Source organism: Miniopterus natalensis, chromosome 6, assembly GCF_054644295.1.
Source record: "Miniopterus natalensis isolate mMinNat1 chromosome 6, mMinNat1.hap1, whole genome shotgun sequence".
Lineage (NCBI taxonomy): Eukaryota > Metazoa > Chordata > Mammalia > Chiroptera > Miniopteridae > Miniopterus > Miniopterus natalensis.
Genome location: NC_142086.1, coordinates 73,339,320 through 73,363,174, shown reverse-complemented (window position 1 = coordinate 73,363,174; position 23,855 = coordinate 73,339,320). Strand labels below are relative to the sequence as shown.

General features: G+C 37.5%; 1 protein-coding gene across 1 annotated transcript in view; it reads left to right on the top strand.

The window, feature by feature from the left end:
- Window positions 1–905: 905 nt before the first annotated feature.
- Window positions 906–23,855, top strand: part of LEKR1 (leucine, glutamate and lysine rich 1) — a 106,956-nt gene continuing 84,006 nt past the window's right edge. The window contains exons 1-3 of the mRNA XM_087818360.1: window positions 906–1,077; window positions 3,234–3,323; window positions 15,145–15,359. Of these exons, the coding sequence (XP_087674486.1) occupies window positions 3,276–3,323; window positions 15,145–15,359 (263 nt within the window). The 5' untranslated portion in view covers window positions 906–1,077; window positions 3,234–3,275. The remainder of the gene's footprint in view (window positions 1,078–3,233; window positions 3,324–15,144; window positions 15,360–23,855) is intronic.

Genomic DNA, 23,855 nt, shown 5'->3' with positions numbered 1-23,855 from the left:
AGACCACAGCTTCCCTTTTACACCCTTGACCTCTCCGGGCATCTCTCCCCCTCCCGCTCAAGGTCAGTCAGGGCCCACGGCGCTGTCCTCCACACGGGCCCTTGGGCGGGCTGAGGACCCCAACGCCGGTCACAGGGCCGGGAGGGCTCCCTGCGCCCCACAGCGGCGACTACGGCTCGAGCCGCCCTCCCCCGCCTCTCAGCGCCCGGAGTTCGGTGAACCCTTGGCTCGGACCCCGCCGCCTGCTCCCCGCTTCCGCCGCGCGCGGGGGAGACCGGCTTCCGCGTTGGCGAGAGGCGTGGGCCGTGACGCCACCGCGCCCTGACGTCACGCCGACGCGCAGCACGGTCTCCCAGGAGACTGGGAAAGCCGTTTCGCACCCGGCGGCGTCCTGGTCTAGGTGAGAGACAGAGAATAGCTTCCTAGAGCCGCGGGGGACCCGGTTCTCCGGACGCAGTTCCGGAGCGGAGGCGTGCTGGCCCCGGGAGCTGCGGGAAAGCGGAGCCGGAGCCGCGACGGGAGGGGGCCCGCGCCCCGGCCCCGCCCCTCCTGCGTCCCCCGAACGCTCCCCGCCAGCCGGCCCCGCCCGCTCGCCCCTTCCCCCCGCGGGGCGCAGCCCGGCCTCCCCGCCGCCGCTGCCGCCTCCTCTTCCGGCCACGGCGGGTCCCGAGGGAGCGGGATTAGATAGGGACAGGACTCAGAGCCCTTCCCGAAGCTGCGCGGCCTTGTGGTCCGTTTCTGTGTGGAGAGTCCTGCCGCTTCGGGAGCGTCTCCGGGAGCACTCCCGCTTCCCGCCGGCCCTGACCTGCGGGCTCGCGGGTGACTCACGCCGGGGGGCCCGAAAGCGGAGCGCGAGTTAGCGCCCGTCGTGACGCGGTGTGAGGAAGGGAGTCGGAGGGGAGCGATCGGGGACGTTTCTGTGTGTGTGACATTTCCTTCGTGACTGGTAGAGAACAGGTTCGGAAACACCTCCGTGGCTGCTGCCAGTTGTCCCCGCGCCTCTCGCCCAAGGGCAGTCTACGCGTGTGTCACGTGAAAGAATGGAAGGGACTCATTTGATAAAACACGCAAAATAATGTAAGGGTAAATTAAAACTAACGAATTTCCCTGTTGCCAAAAGGGAAAGAGACCTTTCCCCTCCCTTTCCTAAGAAACCTCTTATTTGTTAACTCTCCCACTATTCCTTTAATATGTATGCAAAGCTTTTAAAGATCCAGAATGTTTTGTTTGAGGACCTGGGAGTCATTTCTTTAAAATGTAAATATCAAGGGAGATAGTCCCCCTATTTCCATATCTCCTTGGGAATTTTAGTTTAGGTACCTTCTAGCAACAACCCACTTTGTCACAGAGACTTGCTTTTCTTAGGACAAACGCAGTTAGCTGGCGTAGCTGGCTAGTTGGGTTACCAGGCGACTTAAAGTGAGCTGTGGACGAGTGATTATCAAGCTGTGTTGAGAACAGGCTACCATTTATCTTGAAAGCATGTATGTAATGAATTGTATCTGCCCAGCTGTATAAAAAGTGGGGTTTCTTTCGGTCTTTGTAATCTCATTAGCAGATTGATTGTGATGTGCCTCACAGTCTACTTAAATGCATATTCAATAATAAAATTGCCATCTTTCTGCTCTAGAGAGATTTTCTGAGTTGGCAGAATATTTTATTTTGACTTTTCCCTCGATAATTAGAACCTGCCAGTTCTTCTCCCTTGGTAGAATAAGGCCACAAAGTTGGAATAGATTTATAGACAACGAAGGTTCTAAATAAAAATGGTCCCACTGGTGCCTTGTTTATACTGTCACTAGATCCTTGCTCTCAAATTTGTGGGTGGAATTTTTTAAAAAGAGATTTAGTTGGTAATTTAGGAGAAGAAATTTTCCCAATAGAGTTTAAGTAAGCCATGCCACCTTATTTTACTGTTGGCGAGTCCATTGTAAAATGGCAGAAATGAGAATAATGAGCCTTCTGTGAATAATGAGCTCTTGCCCTGTCCAGGTGACAGTCTGCCAAACATCAGATTAGTATGTACTTGGCCATGTGGACCTATGTTAACCATGTCAATTAACCTGACCAAACACACACACGTATTGCATTTACATGGGAAGACAGATCATTAGTTATTTGCTGTAAACAGCAGCTCATTAAAACAAGGGGTTTTGTGTTAACAGGATAGGGAGGGAATCCTCTTTTCTACCAATGGTTGCATAATTAAAAAAAAAATACTGCCCCTACAAGAATTTTTGTCATCTACAATGTCCCTGCTACCTTGGCAAGGCTGGGGTTGCTGCCTCTGATAGAGTACTGCTCCTCTGCTGTCTCTGTCAAAATCCTACCCTGATCAAAAGCGAATAACCACAGGAAGCCTTCACTAGTAATCCACTCCTGGACTATTCCTTATCTACAACTTTTGGCCCATAGGCCGCCTTTCCTGCTGTGGAGTTGGCCTGTATCATCTTACTCGGCTGCCCCTCTTCTGCCCCTCACTCCTTGGGTATATATAAACATTTCTCACTCATGAAATTGGATTGTCCATTCTTTCTTCATATTTGGGAAAGTTAAAAAAAACAACCCAAAATCAAAGTGCTCCTCCATCCTATTTGGTTTTATGAAAATAGTGGTAGAGCTTTATATTGAATTGTTTTCTTATAAAATGAAAATCTATTAAAAGTAAAATAGCTGCATAAAAATTATAAAAATGTCCACTTATAGGTAAAATTGGCACTGGGCTTCTCAAGCTTTGATGATTCTTCAGGGTCTGAATGTCATATTGAATCTGTTAACTGACTATTTTTTCTGTACATCATCATTTATACCAGTATTCATGTCACAATTGCTTTTGTCTGCTGAACTAAAATACCGTATTTAGACATTTTACTAGTAGTTTTTCAGAAAAACAATAACTGAACTAAATGCTTCCATTTGAAATTGATCCTTATTTTGTATTTGCATAGCAAATAATTAATAGTAAGCCACCACAGGAGTTACAATTGGACTTAATTTCTAAAGAAAGAAAATGTTTGCAGCTACTATTAGTAGTCTCTCTTTATAGGTCTTTCCTGTTCTATTGGCCTAATAACTGAGAAAACCTCTCCTGTACCGTTTAACACTCAGTTGATGAAATGAACATCTGTTGAAAATTGTCAACATTCTTCTTCAAATACCCGCAAGAATTTGTATCTCAATTTGAATTTTTTTCACATTATTTCAATTCTGACTATTGCCATCAATATTTTTAGATTATTTTACTTCGGAGCTCCGTCAGTATATTTTGGGAAATTATGGATCGTCACATTCCCATGCACGCATTACCTGAAGAAATCCAAAAGGTATGATATTATATTGTGTTATTACAACATACCATTAGAAACCTTTTAACAGGTAGATAATTCTAAAACCTGGGGAAGTAAATTCAGAGGTTTTGTATTTATTTTGGTCAGGGCATCTGGAATGAATTAATAGAGTGGGGAAGGGAATAATCCTAATGGTTAGAATTGTGGAATTCAATTCAGTAGTGTTTGACTTGCGAAAGACGACAGATAAACAATTCGAGCACAGTATTTGATCAGGTGTGTGTGGGCCTTGGGAAAAGAGGGCCCCAGGAATGTCCCAATTGTATATTTAGATATTTTCCTAGCAGCTTTGTAGAAAAAGAAAAGTTTTTTCAAAAAAACTGAAATAAATGGGTCTGTTTAAAAATTTAAGTGATCCCTATTCTGCATTTGTAAAACAAATAATTAGTAGTAAACCACCACAGAAATTTCAATTAGTTTGTAGCTTTTTACGATGCTAAATTTTTAAGAGTCTCTTTCTATGAGGGTCTATTTCAATGTCACCTTGATTCTTGCACCAGGCACTGTTTTAAGTCCTTTCATGTATATATCAACTCATTTAATCTAGTTAACAGTTCTTCAGAATTTCCATGCTACTCTCCTCCCTGTTAGCTCATATCTGTCCTCAGGCAAACGCATTTGTCCCATATTTAGTTTGGCAATGCATACATTGTTAATAGTATAATTTTAAAAATATCTCTTTGAAACTGATCAACAAATTGTGAATTAAAACCTTAACTATCATCAGTCATTCCAGTTTTTCAGTAAATCTGCAGTCAACTCTTAACCAGCAGTCTGTTACTTTTTAATTTAAAAAATTGCAGTCAGCTCTCAGATATGCTTTTATCCTTTGTTCGTGTTGCTTTGGGCTACCTGTTAGCATTAACCATGCCATTGATTTAAGTTGATGCTTACTGTTACTGCATGTTCTTCAGATTTATGTAAACTGCAGCCTAGCAGGAACTGGAAGGGAAGTCCAATGACCAGAAAAGACCTTTTCAGCCACTGTATTTAATTTGCTTCACCTTTTATGTTAGGTGTAAGAGAGAGACAGCACAGAGAGAGCTCAGCTATGCTATGCTTACCTAAGAAATGGTGCTTTTATGTGTGTGTAGACATGGAATGTCCTTCCTCTCTCCCTCAACTGAATTCCTTCCATATACCACCCTGTGTGGTAGAGGTTGAAAGAAACAAAACAAAACCATCTGCAAGAAGCAATACCTACACTTCAGATCCAGTCGTCTGTCAGGAAGAGGGTATATAAAGACCTGAAAAATAACTCTAAAGGACAGTGTGTGATTTAGATGCCATGTAAGACGGTAGCTTCTCTCCAAGAAAGGAGAAGGTAGGGTGAGGGATCCCCAAGTATTGTGACAGGCAAGGGAGGAGCTTTATGCAGGAGGTAGAACTGGGATTGGCCCTTAAAGGAGGAATATTTCTCTAGACAGATAGGCAATAGCGCATGTTAGACCAAAGGAACAGAAGCTTCCTGGTGAGAAAAAGCTGGTCAAGTTAGAGAATGTTTAGAATGTAAATATTTTGAATATATGAGAAAGCATGTATTTATTTTGACAAAGTTTTTATGAGAGCTGTAGAATGTTTTTTCTCATGTTTAAGGTACTTTATAAGTAAATTGTTTAAAAATGCTAAAACCAAGCATTTCATAAATCTGCAGTTATATTCTCAAAGCAGGAATGGCAAGCAGCTGTCCATACAGCGCAGAGAAGTGGTGACTCCAGGAGAAGGTCAGCTGCCTACGGCCCTGGCCAAGTATCCTGATTGTAGCCTTTGTCCTGCCCAATGTTTAGAATATAAAGTGCAGCTTTGCACTTCTTCAGACTCAAGTTAGATACATTTGTACAACAGATACCCAGTGCCTATATGTGCCAGACATTGTTCTGGGTACTTGGTTATAAAGCAACCAAAATGTGTACATGCACCCCACAGCTCATTAAAGCACGGTCTAAGAACAAGTCAGTTGTTTGTTTTCCATAACTTCTTACCTGTGTTTGATCCATCTAGATTGTCCATAATGTACTTGTTAAATTGCGTAGTGATCAGGCGGTACATCTATGTAGTCAGCTTGCATACATCATTCTATACAGAATCATGTTAAATAGATACAGGGCAGGGCAAAAGTAGGTTTACAGTTGTTGGTATGGAAGATAATACAATAATTAATAAACAATATAAGAGTAAACTCTGTGTTTTGCTTACTCACAACTGAAAACCGACTTTTGCCCCATCCTGTATATAGCTTATAATGGTAATAGGAATACTTTGGATTAGAATTACTTAATAATACTTTATTATTAAAATGAAGAAAACGAATCTTTTTTTTTTTTCATAATGTCTTGGAAATTGTGCTCCATTTCTTTATTGGGTGGAAAAAGGACATGAGGTGGGTGGATCAGTGCCCACCGCTTGTTCTGTTAACTTTTTTTATGTTAATTTTTATGCTGGCTCTTCTTTCTAAGGAAGCCCTTGCTGTTTTCTTTTCTTTTTTTTCCCTTTCTCTGTGTAGGCAAGGAAGGTTAGTATAGAAATCAGGGAAGAGAAGGTGAGGGGAGCCCTTCCTCTTTATTTCTTTCCATACTTTTGCTATGTGATATGGAAATGGGATGGTTGATAACTTACATGAAAGGTACTTGATAAAGGACATGAAAATGACTGCACTGCACTGTGCTATTAATAGGAAAATCGGTAGTAGTAGAAAAGTTGCAAGAACAAGTAGAGGTGGTGGGGCAGATGGCCACCAAAGGGAAAGTATAGAGAAGAATGCTGATGATAAGCTGTAATTAGAGAATCCGTTGCCTGACTAGAAGGCTAAAATTGTTAAATCAGCTGCTCCCTGGCCTCATCTTTTTAGGGAATCTTAGGGAAGCAAGAATAAGAATCTTTTGACTTTTGTTCCGAGATCTTTTTGCTTTTATCACAATTTCTGACTGAGCATAAAATATATCTCAAACTTCCATCTCCCCAAGTCACACAAAATGTAAAACAGGCCCGTGGGCTGGACAGCAAGACCACACTCATCCCCTTTGTCTGCTGCTAGACTCTACAGTTTACTTCTATATGTACTTAGATCATATCTTTACGTCTGTTCTCCCTCTAGATTGAGCTGACTCATACCTGTTTCTGACCTCCAAAAACCAGCAGCTTTGCTAGAATTTTTAGCTTTCTGAAAGCAGAATGCACTTGTACTGATAGTACAGTTCTGTGTTTAGGATTTTATTGCCACAATTTAAAATTAAAACACTTATAGATCAGCAAAGTAATAATTCTATATGTCTTCCCCTCCTGAATGTCAGCCTATTTTAGAGACATACGAACTCCCTCATTTTAGGAAAAAAGCAATGAACAACTTTTGTGGTTTTTTTTTCGCTTGGGAACATACACAGAAATCAAAACAACTGCAACAGATGAGTGGAAAAATCAGTTATTTTGCAAAAGTAAAGCTGATCTCTTTTTTTAAATGGTGACAAAATGAGCACTTGTAATAGGGTTTTAGCTCCAGAGAGGATATTTATTACCAGAGGACACAAAGTAAAATAAAGAGACCAGAGTTGTTTATTTTATAAAACAGAAGTGGTGGTGCAAGGGTTGGAGAGCACACTGTTCTTTCTGGGATAACAGTCCCTTTCTCTAGCAGTAACAGCTCATTTTGTCCTGTTTCAGTATAGTAATTTTAGTACTTTGAAACTTTGAAACTTATTCAGAATAACGGTTTTATATTTCCAAGCACAGGTTGTCATTGCCAGAAAAAATAAACCTAATTTTCCAGGTCATTTTGGGCCACTGTGGCTAGGGTCAGATTTTGTGTTGAGTTAAAGTAGAGGGGAAAAATAGAGAAAATGGTCACAGAAATGTTAACATTATTATCTGGGAAAAGTAATGATATGTGTATGTGGGTATGTATTTAAGCAATTGCAGTTTTAAAACCTAATGACAGAAGAAGTAGGAAGCTGTGTAATTCTTGGAGAGGTTATTCACTTAATATTGTTATCCAAGACAGTTCATTAGGAAAAAGTTTTAAAAAAAATGTTACTGTGAATCTTGAACAAAATCTGCATTTGTGAATTTGTAGTCCAAACTACTTTTGCTGGCTGGCCATAGAAGGCCATAGAGTTTACTTAGGTGAGGTTTCCTAGTGGAAAAGTAGGTATTGGAGGAAGTATACTTTGGAAGTATATGTAGATAAACATATGTATAATTTATGTATGAAGCCAGCATTTTTTGAAATTGCTCAATAAAATTTGTTTATGGATTAATCTTTGGTATTTTAGTCCCAGATTGATTTATTTTTATTTTTATTATTTTCTTAGTAAATGTCTTATTTTGAGATCATTGTAGATTCATATGCATTTGTAAGAAATGACACCAAGAGATCCCATGTACTGTTACCCTGACTTACCCAAAGGTAACATCTGGCAAAACTATAGTATAGTATCACAACCAGGATATCAACATTGATAGAGTCAAGATATAAAAAAGTTCTGTTACAACAAGGATTCCTCCTGTTGAGCTTCTATAATTACGTTTACCTCAACCTCCCCATTCATACACCTCCACCACTTTATCCCTCACCCCTAATCTATGACCCCTGGCAACCACTGATCTGATCAACAATTTTGTCATTTTCAAGAATGTTATATAAATGGAATCATGCAAGATATAAACTTTTGGGATTAGTTTTTTCATTCAGCGGAATTCTCTGGAGCTTTATTCAGGTTGTTGCATGTATCAATAGTTTCTTTTTATTGCTGAGTAATATTACATAGTATAAATGTACTACAGTTTATTTAACCTGTTGAAGAACATCTGGGTTTTTTTCCAGTTTTTGGCTATTAGTTATAAAGCTGCTATAAATATTTGCTTATAGGTTTTTATGAGAACATATGTTTTCATTTTCCTGGGATAAATGCCCAAGAGTGCAATTGCTAGTTTGTACAGTAGTTACATGTTTAGTTTTTTAAGGTACTGCCAAACTTTTTCAGAGGCTGTACATTTCACATTCTCACCAGCAATGTATGAATGATCCAGTTTCTCTACATCTTTACCAGCATTTGATGTTGTCATTAGTTGTTATTTTAGCCTTTTTGATAGGTGTGCAGTGATATCTCATTGTGGTTTTAATTTTCACTTTCCTAATGATGTGTTGAGTATCTTTTCATGTGCTTATTTGGCATCTGTATATCCTCTTAGGTGAAATATTTCTTCATGTCTTTTGACTGTTTTCTAATTGGATTTTTTTAAACTGTTGAGTTTTGAGAGTTCTTTATATAATCTAGATACTATCCTTTGTCAGATATGTGGTTTGCAAATATTTTCCCCCAGTCTGTAACTTATCCTTTCATTCTCTTCTCAGGGATTTTGTAGAGAAAAAGTTTTAAATTTTGATGAAATTTAGCTAATCAGTTTTTCTATTTATGGATCATGCTTTTGATATAAAGTATAAGAATGCTGCCTAGTATAGATCCTGAAGATTTTATCCTAGAAATTTTTTCTTCTAAAATCATAGTTTTATCTTTTATACTTAAGTCCATGACTCATTTTGAGTTAATTTGTATAGGGTGTAGGTTTAGGTTGAAGTTCTTTTCTTTAAACCTATGGATATCCAATTGTTCCAGCACTGTTTGTTGAAAAGGCTATCTCTTCATTAAATTGCTTTTGCACCTTTGCCAGAAAAATCCTTTTGGCATAGTTATGTAGATTTATTTCTGGGTTCGCTAGTCTATTCCATTGACTTTCCTTCTGCCAGTACTACACAGTCTTTATTACTGTAGACTTACAAGATGTCTTGAAATCAGGTAAAATGATTCCTCCCACTTTAGTCTTCTTTTTCAAGATTGTCTTAGCTCTTGTAGTTTCTTTGCCTTTCCCTATATATTTGAGAACAATCCTGTCTATATAAAAAAAATCTGGCTGGAATTTTGATAGGACATTATATATACATTTGGGGAGAAATGATATTTTTAATATTTTGAGTCTTCCAACCCATAAACACAGTATGTCTGTCCACTTATTTAAATCTTTGATTTCTTACCATCTGTGTTTTTTAGTTTTTAGCATACAAGTCCTGTGAACGTTTTGTTGGATTTGCACCTAAGTATTTCATTTTTTGAGGAATTATAATTGGTATTGTAATTTTAATTGCACTGTCCATGTATTCACTGGCAGTATATAGAACAATTGGTTTTTGTATGTTTATCTTGAATCATGGACCTTGCTGAACTTAATAGTTCTAGGAGTTTTATTGTGAATTCCTTGGGGTTTTCTATGTAAACAATCATGTCATCTCAAATAGGGTCAGTTTTGTTTCTTCCTTTCTGATATGTATGCCGTTTTTCCTCCTCTTGCCTTATTACTGTGGCTAGAATCTCCAGCATTGTGCTGCGTAAGAGCAGAGAGAGTGAGTACCTTTGCCCCGTTCCTTTTCTTAGGGGAATCATGTACTCCCTCACCACTGAGTGTGATGAAGGTGGGGGTTGTAGATGCCCCTTTACCAAATTGAGTGTTAAATTGGTAGTCCAGCAAGTTGACTTATTGATGAGGACGGGTCCTAATGGCCTTATGAAATGGTCAAGTGGTCTTTGCGACTCAAAAGATCCACTCTTCTGTCTCAAAATGTTTCTCCTAATTTGAATGAAATTCTCTAGCTAGACACTCATTGTTTTTGAGTAAAGTCATCTTTTTAATGCAGATCCTCTTGGAAGGGTTTACAGTTTATACGGCTTTACAGAGCATACAGCTGTTACTCTTACCTTTGTGGAATAGTTTACCTGTTCCTTTTCTCCTTAACCAATCATAATAAGCATGGGACAGGGTGGGCAAAAAAGGAGGAACAATTTTTGGAGCAGAGAATGCCTCAATTGGGCAGCAGGGGTTCCTGAGCGCCCTTTCTAGTTGAAGCACAGACAGGAGCTTTGTGAAGGACCCAAAGCCTAATTTAACCTTTAAAAGATTTTTGCATCATTTTAATATTGAATAACTGTAATTTAAGAAGTACAAATGCTGCAGTTGAGAAGTTTATTTTAAAATTTATTTTTAAATGGTTTCGCATTTGTTTAATATACTGCGTTTGCTAATGCCTCTTCCAGAGTACATCGAGAAAGCAGAGACATCCTGCTTATAATAGCTGTTTTGTCAAGAATGACAGCATGTCATTATTTTACTTACAAAACAAGGAGATGTTATAACACCAAGTTATAAGGATGAAGCACAAATTATATTTCACACCAAAAAACCAGATAACTTTTACTTACTTCATTTGGGAACATAATTATAGTATATCATATCTTTTCAAGTTTCACAGAAATGCCCAAAATAATTAGCCTGTATAGACAGACACTAAGAATTTGAAAGTGTTATTACGCTTTTTCTGTTGCAGTTTTACTTACAGAAAATTATTTACAATTTAATAGCATTGAAGACTTTTGTTCAATATACTTATTTAACATAGATCACTCAGTGATTCAGGTTGTACTAGATGAAGTCTGGAGACTTCTCATATGGACCTTTTATTTTGTAATTTGATTGTCTTGTTTCCTAGATCATAATGATATTATATTTTGGCTTTCTTTGCTGAACTTCCAGAAGACCTGTCCTATAAAATGTTTTACTTCACTTATTTTAGCTTCCCCCCCATAATTGCTAGGATGGAATAACATTCTAATAGCTTTCACAATTGTGAAGTTTATGCTCTTTGTGTTTTGTACATCAGCCTGCAAAGAAGCTTCACCCAGGCAAGAGCTTCCATTAGACTGGGGTTAGGGTGCTTTGCCCGAAGCAGGGCAAAAACTGTGATTAATAGGCAGAAGATTAAGGACGAAAGTGCTTTGGAATAAAGCAATATAATTTTCAAATTGATGAGAAGGGACCAAAACTCATGATGGGCAAAGGGATTGTAAGAAAATACCCCTCTTCTCTGAATTAGTTTAGGTCTCTTGACATGGATGGATTATATTCCAGGGGACTGACAGTACCTTTGAATGGGATTGCAGAGCCACTCTTGGTGATCTTTGAGGACACACGAAGAGTAAGAGGATAACATACAAATGCCACTCCACATATAAAGTGACCATAAACTACAACCAGTGAACTCAATTTCAATTCCAGTCAAGATTCCATATTTTTTGTCAAAGGGAGATTTGTGAGGGTATATTAGAGAACCAATAAAATTGGGCCAATTTTGTGTTCATTAAGAGAACCAGCAGGTAGACCTTGCTCTATTCCATTTCGTGTAGAGTTACTAGATCCAGGAACTGTAGTAGGCATCAAATATATATGAACCTTTCAAAGGCATTTGATGAATTTCATTGTAATATTCCTGAAGACAATGTCAACAAATGTAGGCTGGTTACAAAGATAATTGGGTAGTTAGCCCTAAGGGTTTCGTAAATGTCTGGGTCTTCAACACTTAAGGGCTGGTTGGATCATTCCCAACTTAAGGCCTGGTTCTTCCAGGTGGGATGTCCAGTCCTTTTCCACCAGTCAGCCATGGATAGGGTGGATGGGGTTTTGGTCACATTACCACATAGAACAGCCAGGGCTGTGGCAGGTAGATCTCTAAAAAAGGTGGAAAGGAATGGGTTGGTATAATGAAACTTGGTTTTGCACTGCAGTATTTTTAAACAGGGTCTTTATTTAACATAAAAGACAGTTACAGTATATAATAGTAACATAATTGCTACAAATGCAAGAGATCATTATAATCTAAGGTTGCATTAGAAGGTATTACTAACAATACTAACGAGATACTAGGATGTGGAAAGTTTGAGTACTCTTATTCACACTGAAGTATTCAATTCTGGGTACCATACTTTGAAACCGACGTAGAACCGAGGAACAAGTTCAGAGAAGATTATCTAGAATGAGGAAGAATGTCAAAACCATGTCATATGGGAAACAGCTGAAGGAATTGGAAGTGTTCACCTGGAGAGGATCAGATAGGGAGTGTTCCTGACTGATAGCTGTGTTCAAATATTAGAAAGAGCCTGTGGTGGTTCCACATGGTTACTAGGAGGTGTAGGACCAGTGGACGCTCCAGGCAGGCAGCTTTGGGGTCAGTGTGAGAAAAAATTTCCTGACAAACTGTTAGAAGATGCAACAAGCTGCTTTACAAAGTAGTTTTCCATCATTTGGGATATTGAAATAGAGTCTGGGCAACAATTTGTCTAGGTTATAATAGACTCAGTGAACCCATCCAATGTTTCAACCAGGTTATCTTTATGATTTCTTTCAAATCTGTTGTTTTATAAATCTGTATTTTTGGTACCAGTGTCATTCATTGGCATTCAATGATGTAGTCATTCATTGGTTTTCCACAGTATTATATTTTGGTTTTGCCTTTGAAAAATTTTTAAGTTAAATTTATTGTAGTATCATTAGTTAATAAGATTATAGAGGTTTCAAGTGTACAATTCTTTGATATATCAATTGTATATTGCATTGTGTGCCCACCACTCAAAGTCAAATAATCTTCCATCACCATATATTTGACCCCCTTTAACTTTTACTCTGCCCCCCAGCTCCCTGTTCTCTTGTAACCACCATGCTGTTGTCTGTGTCTATGGGTTTTTGTTTGTTTTTCTTGTTTGCTCATTTGTTGCTTTCAGTTTTATATCCCACATATGAGTGAAATCATATGGTTCTTAACTTTTTCTCACTTAATTTGCTTAGCATGATATTCTCAAGATCCATCCATGTTGTTGCAAATGGCAGTATTTCATCTTTCCTTATGGCTGAGTAGTAGTTCATTGTATATATTTTACCACATCTTTTTAATATAATCATCTATCGAAGGACACTTCTGTTGTTTCCATGGCTTGGCCACCATGAATAATGCTGCAGTGAACATAGGGGTGCATATCTCTTTTTGAATAAGTGTTTTCAAAATTTTGGGGTAGATACCCAGAAGGGGGGTTGCTGGGTCATATGGTGACTATATTCTTAATATTTTTTGTTTTTTTAAATCCTCACCCCAGGAGTGAGGATATTTTTTCCATTGATTTTTTTTTTTTTTAGAGAGAGTGGAGGGGGAGGGGGGAGAGAGAGAGGAAATGGGAGAGGAGGGGAGGGGAGGAGAGGAGAGGAGAGAGAAACATTGATGTGAGAGACATATCGATTGGTTGCCTCTGCTTGTACCCTGACAGAGGGCGGGGATCAAACCTGTAACCCAGGTATGTGTGCCCTTGACTGGAAATGGAACCCGAGACCCTCCAATACTCAGGCCGCTGCTCTAACCACTGATCAACACCGGCCAGGGTTGTATTCTTAATTTTTTGAGGAGTCTCATACTGCTTTCCATAGTGGCGGTACAGGTTTACATTCCCACCAGCAGTGAATGAGGGTTCCTTTTACTCCACAACCTCTCCAGCACTTATTATTACTTGTCTTGTTGATAATAGCCAGTCTGACATTTGAAATTTTTATTATTGAAGTTTAAATGTGCAAAATTTTACTTTATAAAAATTTATTATTAGTTTGCTTTAACCTACTCTTGTGTGATAGCACTGATAGACAGACATGGTGCCCTCACTCTTAGTTGGAGGAGCCATTTCTACAGTGTTAAGGGAGGTTACATTAAGAGTAAGTACTTTTCTAGTAATCCCAGTGTTGTTTTCATTTTAGTGCCCTGGAGCAAATATTTAATGAAGCTGTGTCTCTTTTTGTCCTTTGTGAATAGCAAGACAAGTAGAGGCTACTTGAAGAATATTTATGTACTTGAGACAGAAAAAATAATTACCTCTCTCTTGACTTTGCCAAAATTCTATTTTTCACTGCCTCAATGTTGTCCAGAGATATGTGAACATTATATCTGAAGAAAGTAAGAGGATTTAGCTGATGTACACATTGTAGATAAATATGGTACGAATGGCTACAGGCATGGGTATTGATTTTAAATAGACCTGGGTTTAATCCTAACTTCCCCATTTACCAGCTGGTTATTTAATGTCAGCAGCCTCCCTTTCCTCATCTATAAAATGAGTATAACCTTAACTCCCTGAGGAAAAGAACTAATTTAGGGAGAAGAGATTGGGTTCAAAGTGGTTTTCCTATTTATGGTTTTGTGACAGAATGTAAAATTCTGTAAAAATCATAAAATGTTAAAACTGAACAGGAACTAAGAGTTCAATGCCCTAATTTTATAAATGAGGAAAATAAGATCTGAAAAAGCCAAGAGGCACCTGCAAAATCACAGTGCAGTTGGCAGTGAAAAGCCAGTGCTTTCTTCCCACTCCATGAAAAACTCATCTTAAAATAAGAATTGTAACGATGTTTTCATCATTTCTGTTTAATTGTATGGGAAAAAAAATATTTTTAATATATCTTTATTGATTTCAGAGAGAGGAAAGGGGGAGGAGAGAGAGAGAGAGAGAAACATCAATGATGAGAGAGTCATTGATGGGCTGCCTTCTGCACGCCCCCTACTGAGGATCAAGCCCACATCCTGGCCATGTGCCCTGACCACGAATCTAACCGCAATCTCCTGGATCATAGGTTGAACCTCAACCACTGAGCCACGCCCAGCTGGGCTGGAAAATATTTCAAGAGTAAGTTTTTCTTAGAGATACCGTGGAGAAATAATTACTCTGAAAGACCCTTTTCTAACTCCAAGATTTTGTGTCAGAGTCAATATCATACCAATTTAAAAAATTTTATCCAGATGTAAGCAATGTCATAATTATCACTCCATGATATAGAACAGTATACATTTACTTCATTTGACAACATAGTAGCAATAACATCTTCCACTGGACTTCATTTTTTCAGAATTTAAAAATATCATTTCAGTAATGCATATTCTATTTTCTAGATGTCCCCTGATGAAAAAGTTTGTAAGTACTGTGGAGTCAGCTATTTAATTCTACACGAGTTTAAAGCTATGGAAGAAAAAGTGAAAGCGATGGAAAAAGAGATGAAATTTTATCAAGGAAGTGTAGAACGTGAAAAGATACTTCAAGAAAAGCTGCATTCTCTCAGCCAAGATTTTGAACAGTACAAAATTAACAATGACTCCAAAACAGAAAGGTGGGAATATACTATTCTCTTCTGTTATTTGTTTAGTTTGAAAGAAAAGTACAGAAAATAGACTTTCAGTGTTCTTCTGGAATTTCTCTGTATCAGGTATAATTTATTCTTGAATATATTTCAGTTTGTTTCTTAATTATTAATAATTACTAATGTAATTATCAGTTATAGTTTGAGCATTCTTTGAGACATATATTTACTCTCTGAATAATTAGAAACCAGTTAATTCAGTAACTATAAGTCGAGATCCTGTTTAGTTTTATTTTTCCCCAGGTATATCTTAATTTTATCATTAGGAAGATTTGTCTGTCAAAAATCAGGTGAATTTTTGTAGTTTTTGATGCCTAACATTTGTTATAAATGGCCTTGAAGATTTAGATTTATAGGCTAAGGTTTTCATGTTTTGAAAAGGATGCCAAGACATTAAAATTGGCATATGAATCTAAGTTACTGGAATTGGAAAAAAAATTAAATAATGGGTTCCTAATGCTATCAGATCTGATCAACAATTTAGTTTGCCTAAAGACACTTCAATGTACTTATAAAGGCACTTCTATGGAAGGGTTTTTTGCTGGAGTTTTATGGTGTTACCTTTTTCCTATGAATGAGTATTTCTTCATTTAAAATATCAACAGTTGATGTTAGTAAACCTTGAATTAATGAATTTAATGAATGTCATGTCTTTACAAAACTAGAAACTTTCTTAAGTCTCTCAGGATTAAGTACTTCTATTACATTTTATTACAAATTTTAATAATTATGTTAAATGTCAATTGGGTCCAATATTTCTTAGTCCTTTACCAAGAAAATTTTGTTATAGTTTTTAAAATTTCAAATCTGAATAATAAAGTATTTCATACTGTTCAAGTGGAAAAAATAAAAAAAAACCCTGAAGTATTCAGTTTAAAATTTTAAATTAGGTGTTTTTTTTGCCTGTCAGAGATTCTTTTGTTTGGTGTTTATTTATACTTTCCTTAATAAAATGTTGTATTATTTAAGTACATAAACACACAAATATAGAAGAAGAGGCAAGAAAGTCCCCGTTGATCCTGCTGATTGCTTTCTTTTTACTGGAGATAAAACCATTTTTAATGGTTTGGTGTATATTTTTCATTGTGTCTTTACCTTTATTATAGGTATATTTTTAACATATGTAATATATATAAGCCATATAGTTTCAAAAATGTTTATCTTTTAATAGACTAGTTTTTCAACATAACCAATCTGTTAAATTTATTGTTGTGTGATTTTTGCCACTTAACTATATATCTTGAGAATTGTTCCGTGTTATTGCATATAGATCTACCTGGTTCTTAACTGCTACAACATTTTCCTTACTAAGAATATGCCAAAATTACTTAACCATTTCTATTTTCAACATTTAAATTATTTTCAATATTTATTATTACATGTAGTATTTAAATTTATATTTGTGTACACATTTTCCATAGAATAAATTCCTAGAAGTGAAATTGCTAAAGAGTGTGCCTTTTAAAAATTTTGATGTGTATATTATATCAAATTGTTCTTTCAGAAGATAGTGTTAACTTTATTTTTGGCCAACAGTTTATAAAGTGGTTATTTTCCTATAGTTTGTTAATATTGAAGTCTTCGCAATTTTTTTCAAATTTTTTTTTCTTGAGTGAAAAAATGATACTTCATTGTTATTTGTGTTTTTTGTTAATGAGGTTGAAGATTTTTCATGTTTACTAGATATTTATATTTCTTCCTCTATTACCTATTCATATATGTTGTCCAAATTTCTATTTGGTTATTTATTTTTGTTTATTTATATGAGTTTTCAATATAGTATGAACATTATACTTTGTTTATATATGTTGCTAATATTTTCTCATGGTTGCTTATCTTTTTGTTTATTTTGTCTGTATTGATTTTTAATATCCTTTGCCAAATTCTGGTCAGAGTTCTATATCAAGTTCTTTTGGTTACAAGCAACAGAAGCTTCTCTGACTAACACTAGCCTAATGGTAGATTCAGGCAAATTGAAAAAACAACATACAGTACATTTGAGTTTCCTCCATTTCTTTTCACAGCTTGATAGCTCATTTCTTTGAATAATATTCCATTGTCTGGATGTACCACAGTTTATCCATTAACCTACTGAAGAACATCTTGGTTGCTACCAAGATTTGGCAATTATGAAAAAAGCTGCTATAAATATCCATGTGCAACTATTTGTGTAGATATGTATATTCAACTTTCGGTAAATACCAAAGAATATAATTACTGGATCACATGGTATGCATAGTTTTTTAAGAAACTACCAAACTGTCTTCCAAAGTGGCTTTCTCACTTTACAATTCCGGTGCCAGTGAATGAGTGCTCCTGTCACTACATCCTCACCAGCATTTGGTGGGAGTGGTGTTTTGGATTTTGGCCATTCTAATAGGTGTGTAGTGGTATCTTTTAATTTACATTTCCCTGGTGATTTTTCTCTATTGATTTGTTTTTGTTGTTGTTAATCCTCACCCGAGGATATTTTTTCCATTGATTTTTAGAAAGAATGAAAAGGAGAGATGGGGGAGAGAGGGAGAGAGACAGACAGACATTGACTTGAGAGAGACACATCGATTGGTTGCTTCCCACACGTGCCCTGACCAGGGCTGGGGATTGAACCTACAACTGAGGTATGTGCCCTTGACCAGGAATAGAACCCGCAATCCTTAGGCCCATGGGGCAGCTCTAACCACTGAGCCAAAGCAGCCAGGGCTCTATTGATTTCTTGTTTCAATTTCATTGATTTCTGCTCTAATTATTTATTATTATTTTCTAATCATCACCCAAGGCCTTTTTTTTTTTTTTTTTTTTAAGAGAGAAGAAGGGGGGCAAGGAGAGAGAGAGAATCATCGATGTGAGAGACACATCCATCAGTTGCCTACCGTACACACCCCTCCTGGAATTGACCCTGTCACCTGGATGTGTGCCCTGACCTGGAATTGAACCTGCAACCTTTTGATGTATGGGACAGTACTCCAGCCAACTGAGCAACCTGGCCAGGGATTTCCTCTAAATATTATTATTTCTTTCCCTTTACTTAATTTGATTTAATTTGCTCTTCATTTTCTAGCTCCTTAAGGCGAAAGCTTAGATTATTGATTTTAGATCTTTTCTCTCTTCTAACAAATGCATTCAATGCTATACAGTTCCCTTTAAGCACTACTTTTCCTGCATCACACAAATTTTAATAAGTTAAAAATTTCAATCCATTTTCCTTTAATTCAAAGTTTTAAAAATTTCTCTGGCATTTCTTTTTTGTTCCTTTTGTTATTCAAAAGTGTGCTGTTTATTTGGGTCCTCTTTTTTTCTTTATGAGTCTGGTTAAAGTTTTGTCAATCTTGTTTATCTTTTTAAAGAACCAGCTCTTGGTTTCATTGATCTTTTGTATTTTTTATTAGACTATTTCATTTATTTCTGCTCTGATCTTTATTATTTGCTTTTTTCTTCTCAAGTTTGGACTTTGTTTGTTATTCCTTTTCAAGTTTAAGTGTAAAGTTAGATTGTTTATTTGAGATTTTTCTTGTTTCTTGAGATAGCCCTATAATGCTATGACTATCCTTCTTAGGACTGCTTTCACTGTGTCTCATAGATTTTGAGTTATTCTCATTTTCATTTGTTTCATGGTATCTTTTGATTTCTTCCTTGATTTCATTGTTAACTCATTTATTGTTTAATAACATGTTATTTAGCCTCCATGTCTTTTTTGTGTGTTTTTCAGTTTTTTTCTTGTGATTGATTTCTAGTTTTATACCATTATGGTCAGAGAAGTTGCTTGATATGATTTTAGTCTTCTTAAATTTACTGAGACTTGTTTTGTATCTTAACGTGATCTGTCCTAGAAAATGTTCCATGTGCACTTGAAAAGAATGTATATTCTGTTGCTTTGGGGTAAAATGCTCTGAAGGTATCAATTAAATCCATCTGATCTAGTGTGTCATTTAAGGTCACTGTTTCCTTGCTGATTTCCTGTCTGGAAGATCTATCAATTGATGTCAATTGGATGTTAAAATCCTCTACTATGACTGTATTACTGTCAATCCCTCCTTTATGTCCATCAATATTTGATTTATATGTTTAGATACTCCTGTGATAAATGATGTTGGGGAAAATGGACAGATAATATGAAAAATAAATGAAATTAGCTCACCTTCTTACACCATACACAGAGTAAACTCAAAATGGATTAAAGATAAATGTAAGACTCAAAACCATAAAAATCCTAGAAGAAAACATAGGCAGTAAAATCTTGTAGCAGTATTTTTTCTGATATATCTCCTCGGGCAAGGGATACAAAAGTAAAAATAAACTAATGGGACTACATCAAACTAAAAAGGGTATTGCACAGCAAAGGAAACCATCAACAAAATGAAAAGACAACCCACTGAATGGAAGAAAATATTTACCAATGATACATCTGATAAGGGTTAATATCCAAAATTTATAAAGAACTTATAACACTCAACACCAAAGAACAAACAATCCAATTGAAAAATGGGCAGCCCAGCTGGCATGGCTCAGCAGTTGAGGATCAACCTATGATCCAGGGTATCGCCGTTTGATTCCAGGTCAGGGCACATGCCCAGGTTTCGGGCTCGATTCCCAGTAGGGGGCATGCAGGAGGCAGCCAATCAATGACTCTCATCATTGATGTTTCTATCTCGCTCTCTCTCCCTCTCCCTTCCTCTCTCTGAAATCAATAAAGACATCTTTTTTAAAAACATGGGCAAAGGACCTGAATAGACACTTCTCCAAATAGGACATACAGATGGCCAAGAGACATATGAAAAGATGCTCAACATCACTAATTATTAGAGAAATGCAAATTAAAACTACAATGAGATATTACCTCAGACCTGTCAGAATGGCTATTATTAATAAATCAACAAACAACAAGTGTTGGCGAGGATGTGGAGAAAAGGAAACTCTTTTGCAGTGTTGGTGGGAATGCAGATTGGTGCAGCCATTATGGAAAGCAGTATGGAGTTACCTCAAAAAATTAAAAATAGAACTGCCTTATGGCCCAGCAATTATACTTCTGGGAGTTTATCACAAGAAACCCAAAACACTAATTCAAAAGAAGATATGCACCCCTATGTTCACTGCAATGTTATTTACAATAGCTAACATCTGGAAGCAGCCCAAGTGCCCATCAGTAGATGAGTGATAAAAAAGCTGTGGGACATTTACACAGTGTAATACTATTCAGCCATAAAAAACAAGGAAATCTTACCCTTTGCAACAGCATGGGTGGATGTAGAAAACATTATACTAAGTGAAATAAGCCAATTAGAGAAAGACAAGTATCGTATGATTTCTCTCATATGTGGAATCTAATGAACAAAATAAACTAACAAACAAAACAGAGACAGACGCACAGATAGAGAACATGCTGACAGCTGTTGGGCAGGGGCTGGATGAGGGATTGAGCACGAAAGAAAAAAGGAGAGAAAAAACTCATTGACACAACAGTGTGGTGATTACCAGAGGGAAAGGGGGATGTGAGGAGGTAGAAGACGGTATAGGGGCATAAATAGTGATGGAAGGAAACTTGGCTTGGGGCAGTGAACACGGAATACAGTGTACAGATAATGTGTTGTGGAATTGTGCACCAAACCTGTACACTTTTGTTAACCAGTGTCACCCCATTAAATTCAATAAAACAGAAAAAAATGTTTGTTGTTTAATCTCCAAATATTTTGGAAGTTTCCACCTTTCTGTTTGATTTCTAGGTTAATTTCACTGTGGTCTAAGCACAGGCATTGTATAATTTTAATTTTTAAAAATTTGTTAAGATGTGTTTTGGACCCAGAACATGGCCTATCTTGGTGAATGTTCCATGTGAGCTTGAGAAGAGAGTATATTCTGCTGTTGCTGGATGAAGTAGTCTGTAGATATCAATTATATCAGTTGATTGATGATGCTGTTGAGTTCAAATATGTCCTTATTTTCTGTCTAATGATTCTCTCTGTTGCTAGGAGTAGAGTATTGGAAGTCCTCAACTCTCATTGTGGATTTGTCTATTTCTCTTTGAGTTCTATAATTTTTGCTTCACAAAATTTGTAGCTCTGTTATTTGGTGTGAACACATTTAGTATTGTTATGCCTTCTTGGTGGATTGATCCTTTTATCATTATATAATATCCTTATTTGTCTCTATTATTTTTCTTTGCTCCGAAGTCTATTTTATCTGATATTAATATAATCATTACTACATTTTTAATAAACTGTTTACATGGTATATTTTTTCTGTTCTTTTACCCTCAACTTACCTATGTTATGAATTTGATGTCAGAGTCTTGTAGCTATCATATTGTCAAATCATGGGTTTTTTAAATCCACTCTGCCAGTCTCTTTTAATTGGTGTATTTAGAACATTCACATTTAAGGTAATTATTGATATGTTAGGGTTTAAGTATGCCATTTTATTATTTGTGTTTAGTTTGTTTCCTCTGGTTCTCATCCTCTGTTTCTCTTTTCTTACCTTTATGTTGGTTTCTTGAACATTTTTAGGATTATATCTTGATTTCTTTATAGTGGTTTTTAGTATATTGCCTTGCATAGGTTTCTTAGTGGTTGCCCTAGCTATTGCAATACAGGTGCATGACATCATAGTCTGTGGCTTAATTATGGTGTGTCTTGGCATGAATTTCTTTGGGTTTATTCTTTTTGGATAGAATAAGATCTTTCCTATAGCTTGTTGGAGCTGTAGGTTTATATCTCTTGTCATATTTAGGGAGTTTTTCCAAACATATGAATGTTTGTTCTTTTGCTATTATCCCACAGGCCCCTGAGACACCGTTAATTTTTTTCTTTTCTGTTGTTCAGATTGGGTGAATTCTGTTGATCTCTCCTAAAGTTCAGTGGTTCTCTACTCTATCATTATACTCTGCTATTGAGCCCATCCAATTAGGTTCCCCCTCACCCCAATTACTGTGTTTTTCAGTTATATGATTTTTTAAATGTAATTTCTGTTTCTTTTTGAGATTTTCTTTTGTTTCAAGAGAATTTTTAATTCCTTTTTAAAGGAATTTTCGCGATGGCTGCCTTCTGATCCTTGTTTGATAATTTCAGCATCTGATTCATCGCAGTGTGGGGTCTGCTGATTATCTTCTCTTGTTGATGTTGTGATTTTCTTGGTTCTGGCATGATGAGTAATTTTCCACTGAGTCCTGTTTATTTTGGAGGTTATACTATGAGACTTTGGATCCTATTTAATATTTTTTTAGCAGGTACTCCCTCTGTTGAGGTATAGCATGATAGCCAGATGGATATGTTTTTTTCTGCTTCCCTCTATCCTGCCAACACTGTCTTGTATCAGACTGGTGGAGTGAAGCTCACCTATTCCCCTTGGCCCCACTCACATCTTCCCAGCAAAAGTAGATCACCAACTTACAATGCTGTGTGTCTGCACGGGTATTTAACATCAGCTCCCTGCTGCTGAACTCACTGTCACCAGGGAGGTGGGGATTCAGACAACTAATTCACACTGCTTTGTTGCAGCCGGGTGAGGGCAGAGGCTTGGCTCCTGTCTGTGCCCCGCTGACACCAAGAGATGGGAGAATGCCAACCAGTGCTGCCTCCCCCTACTTGATCTGCCTTGCTGATGTCAGCTGTGGGTGGAGGCTTAGCTCTCTGCTGGTCTCACTGGCACCAGGGATAGGGAAGCAGAGTGTCAACTCCTGTCTCACTGATGCAGGGTGGGGCTGGAGGCTTTCTACCTAGACCCTCTGATACATGATGTGTGTGAGGAGCAGTATGAGGAGTGCTGCTAGTCCTGTTTTTCACTGCTTTATTTGGCCTCTTTGCTGCCAGTTGGGTATGGAGGTTTAGTTCCCCACTGGGTCTCCCTGACTCAAAGAACAGAAGGGAAGTAGTAGAGTACTTACTTCAACCAACTTGTACTGCTTTGTTTAGACTCAGTTGGTACAGGGTTGGGGTGGAGGCTCAACTCCCCACTGGCCTCACTGATACCACCCTGGTCAGGGAGTTGGAGCATATCTTGCTTCTGCAATAGGAAAATGAAAATCAGCTCCCAGCTCACCCCACTGACAAACCAGCCAGGTGAACTGGAATGCACCACCTGTCTCTGTGGGGCAGGGGCCATAAGGTGTGGAAGATCACCTCTGCTCAGCTGCAGCCCTGATGAAGCTATGGAGTTTTACAGTTGATATTTAGCTGGAGAGGATGTTGCCAAGAATGTTTTCTGCTGTTTAGCCACACTTTCCCTGATAAGTAGATCAGACTTTTTGGGAGTTTTTTGTTGTTGTTGTTGTTGTTTTAAATGTGGCTGTTGGTAATTCTAGGTTGGAGACTTTTGAAGCACCCTGTTTGGGACATAGGAGAGGCACTAAGGAAACTCAGGAATCTTGTTGTGTTGGTGTTTTTCAAGTCCCAAGGCCATTTGCCTTCTTCCCACCTTTCAGAGCCTTCCTTTGCTTGCATTGTGTTGTGATCAGGATTTTTCAGTTGTAAGAGGGAG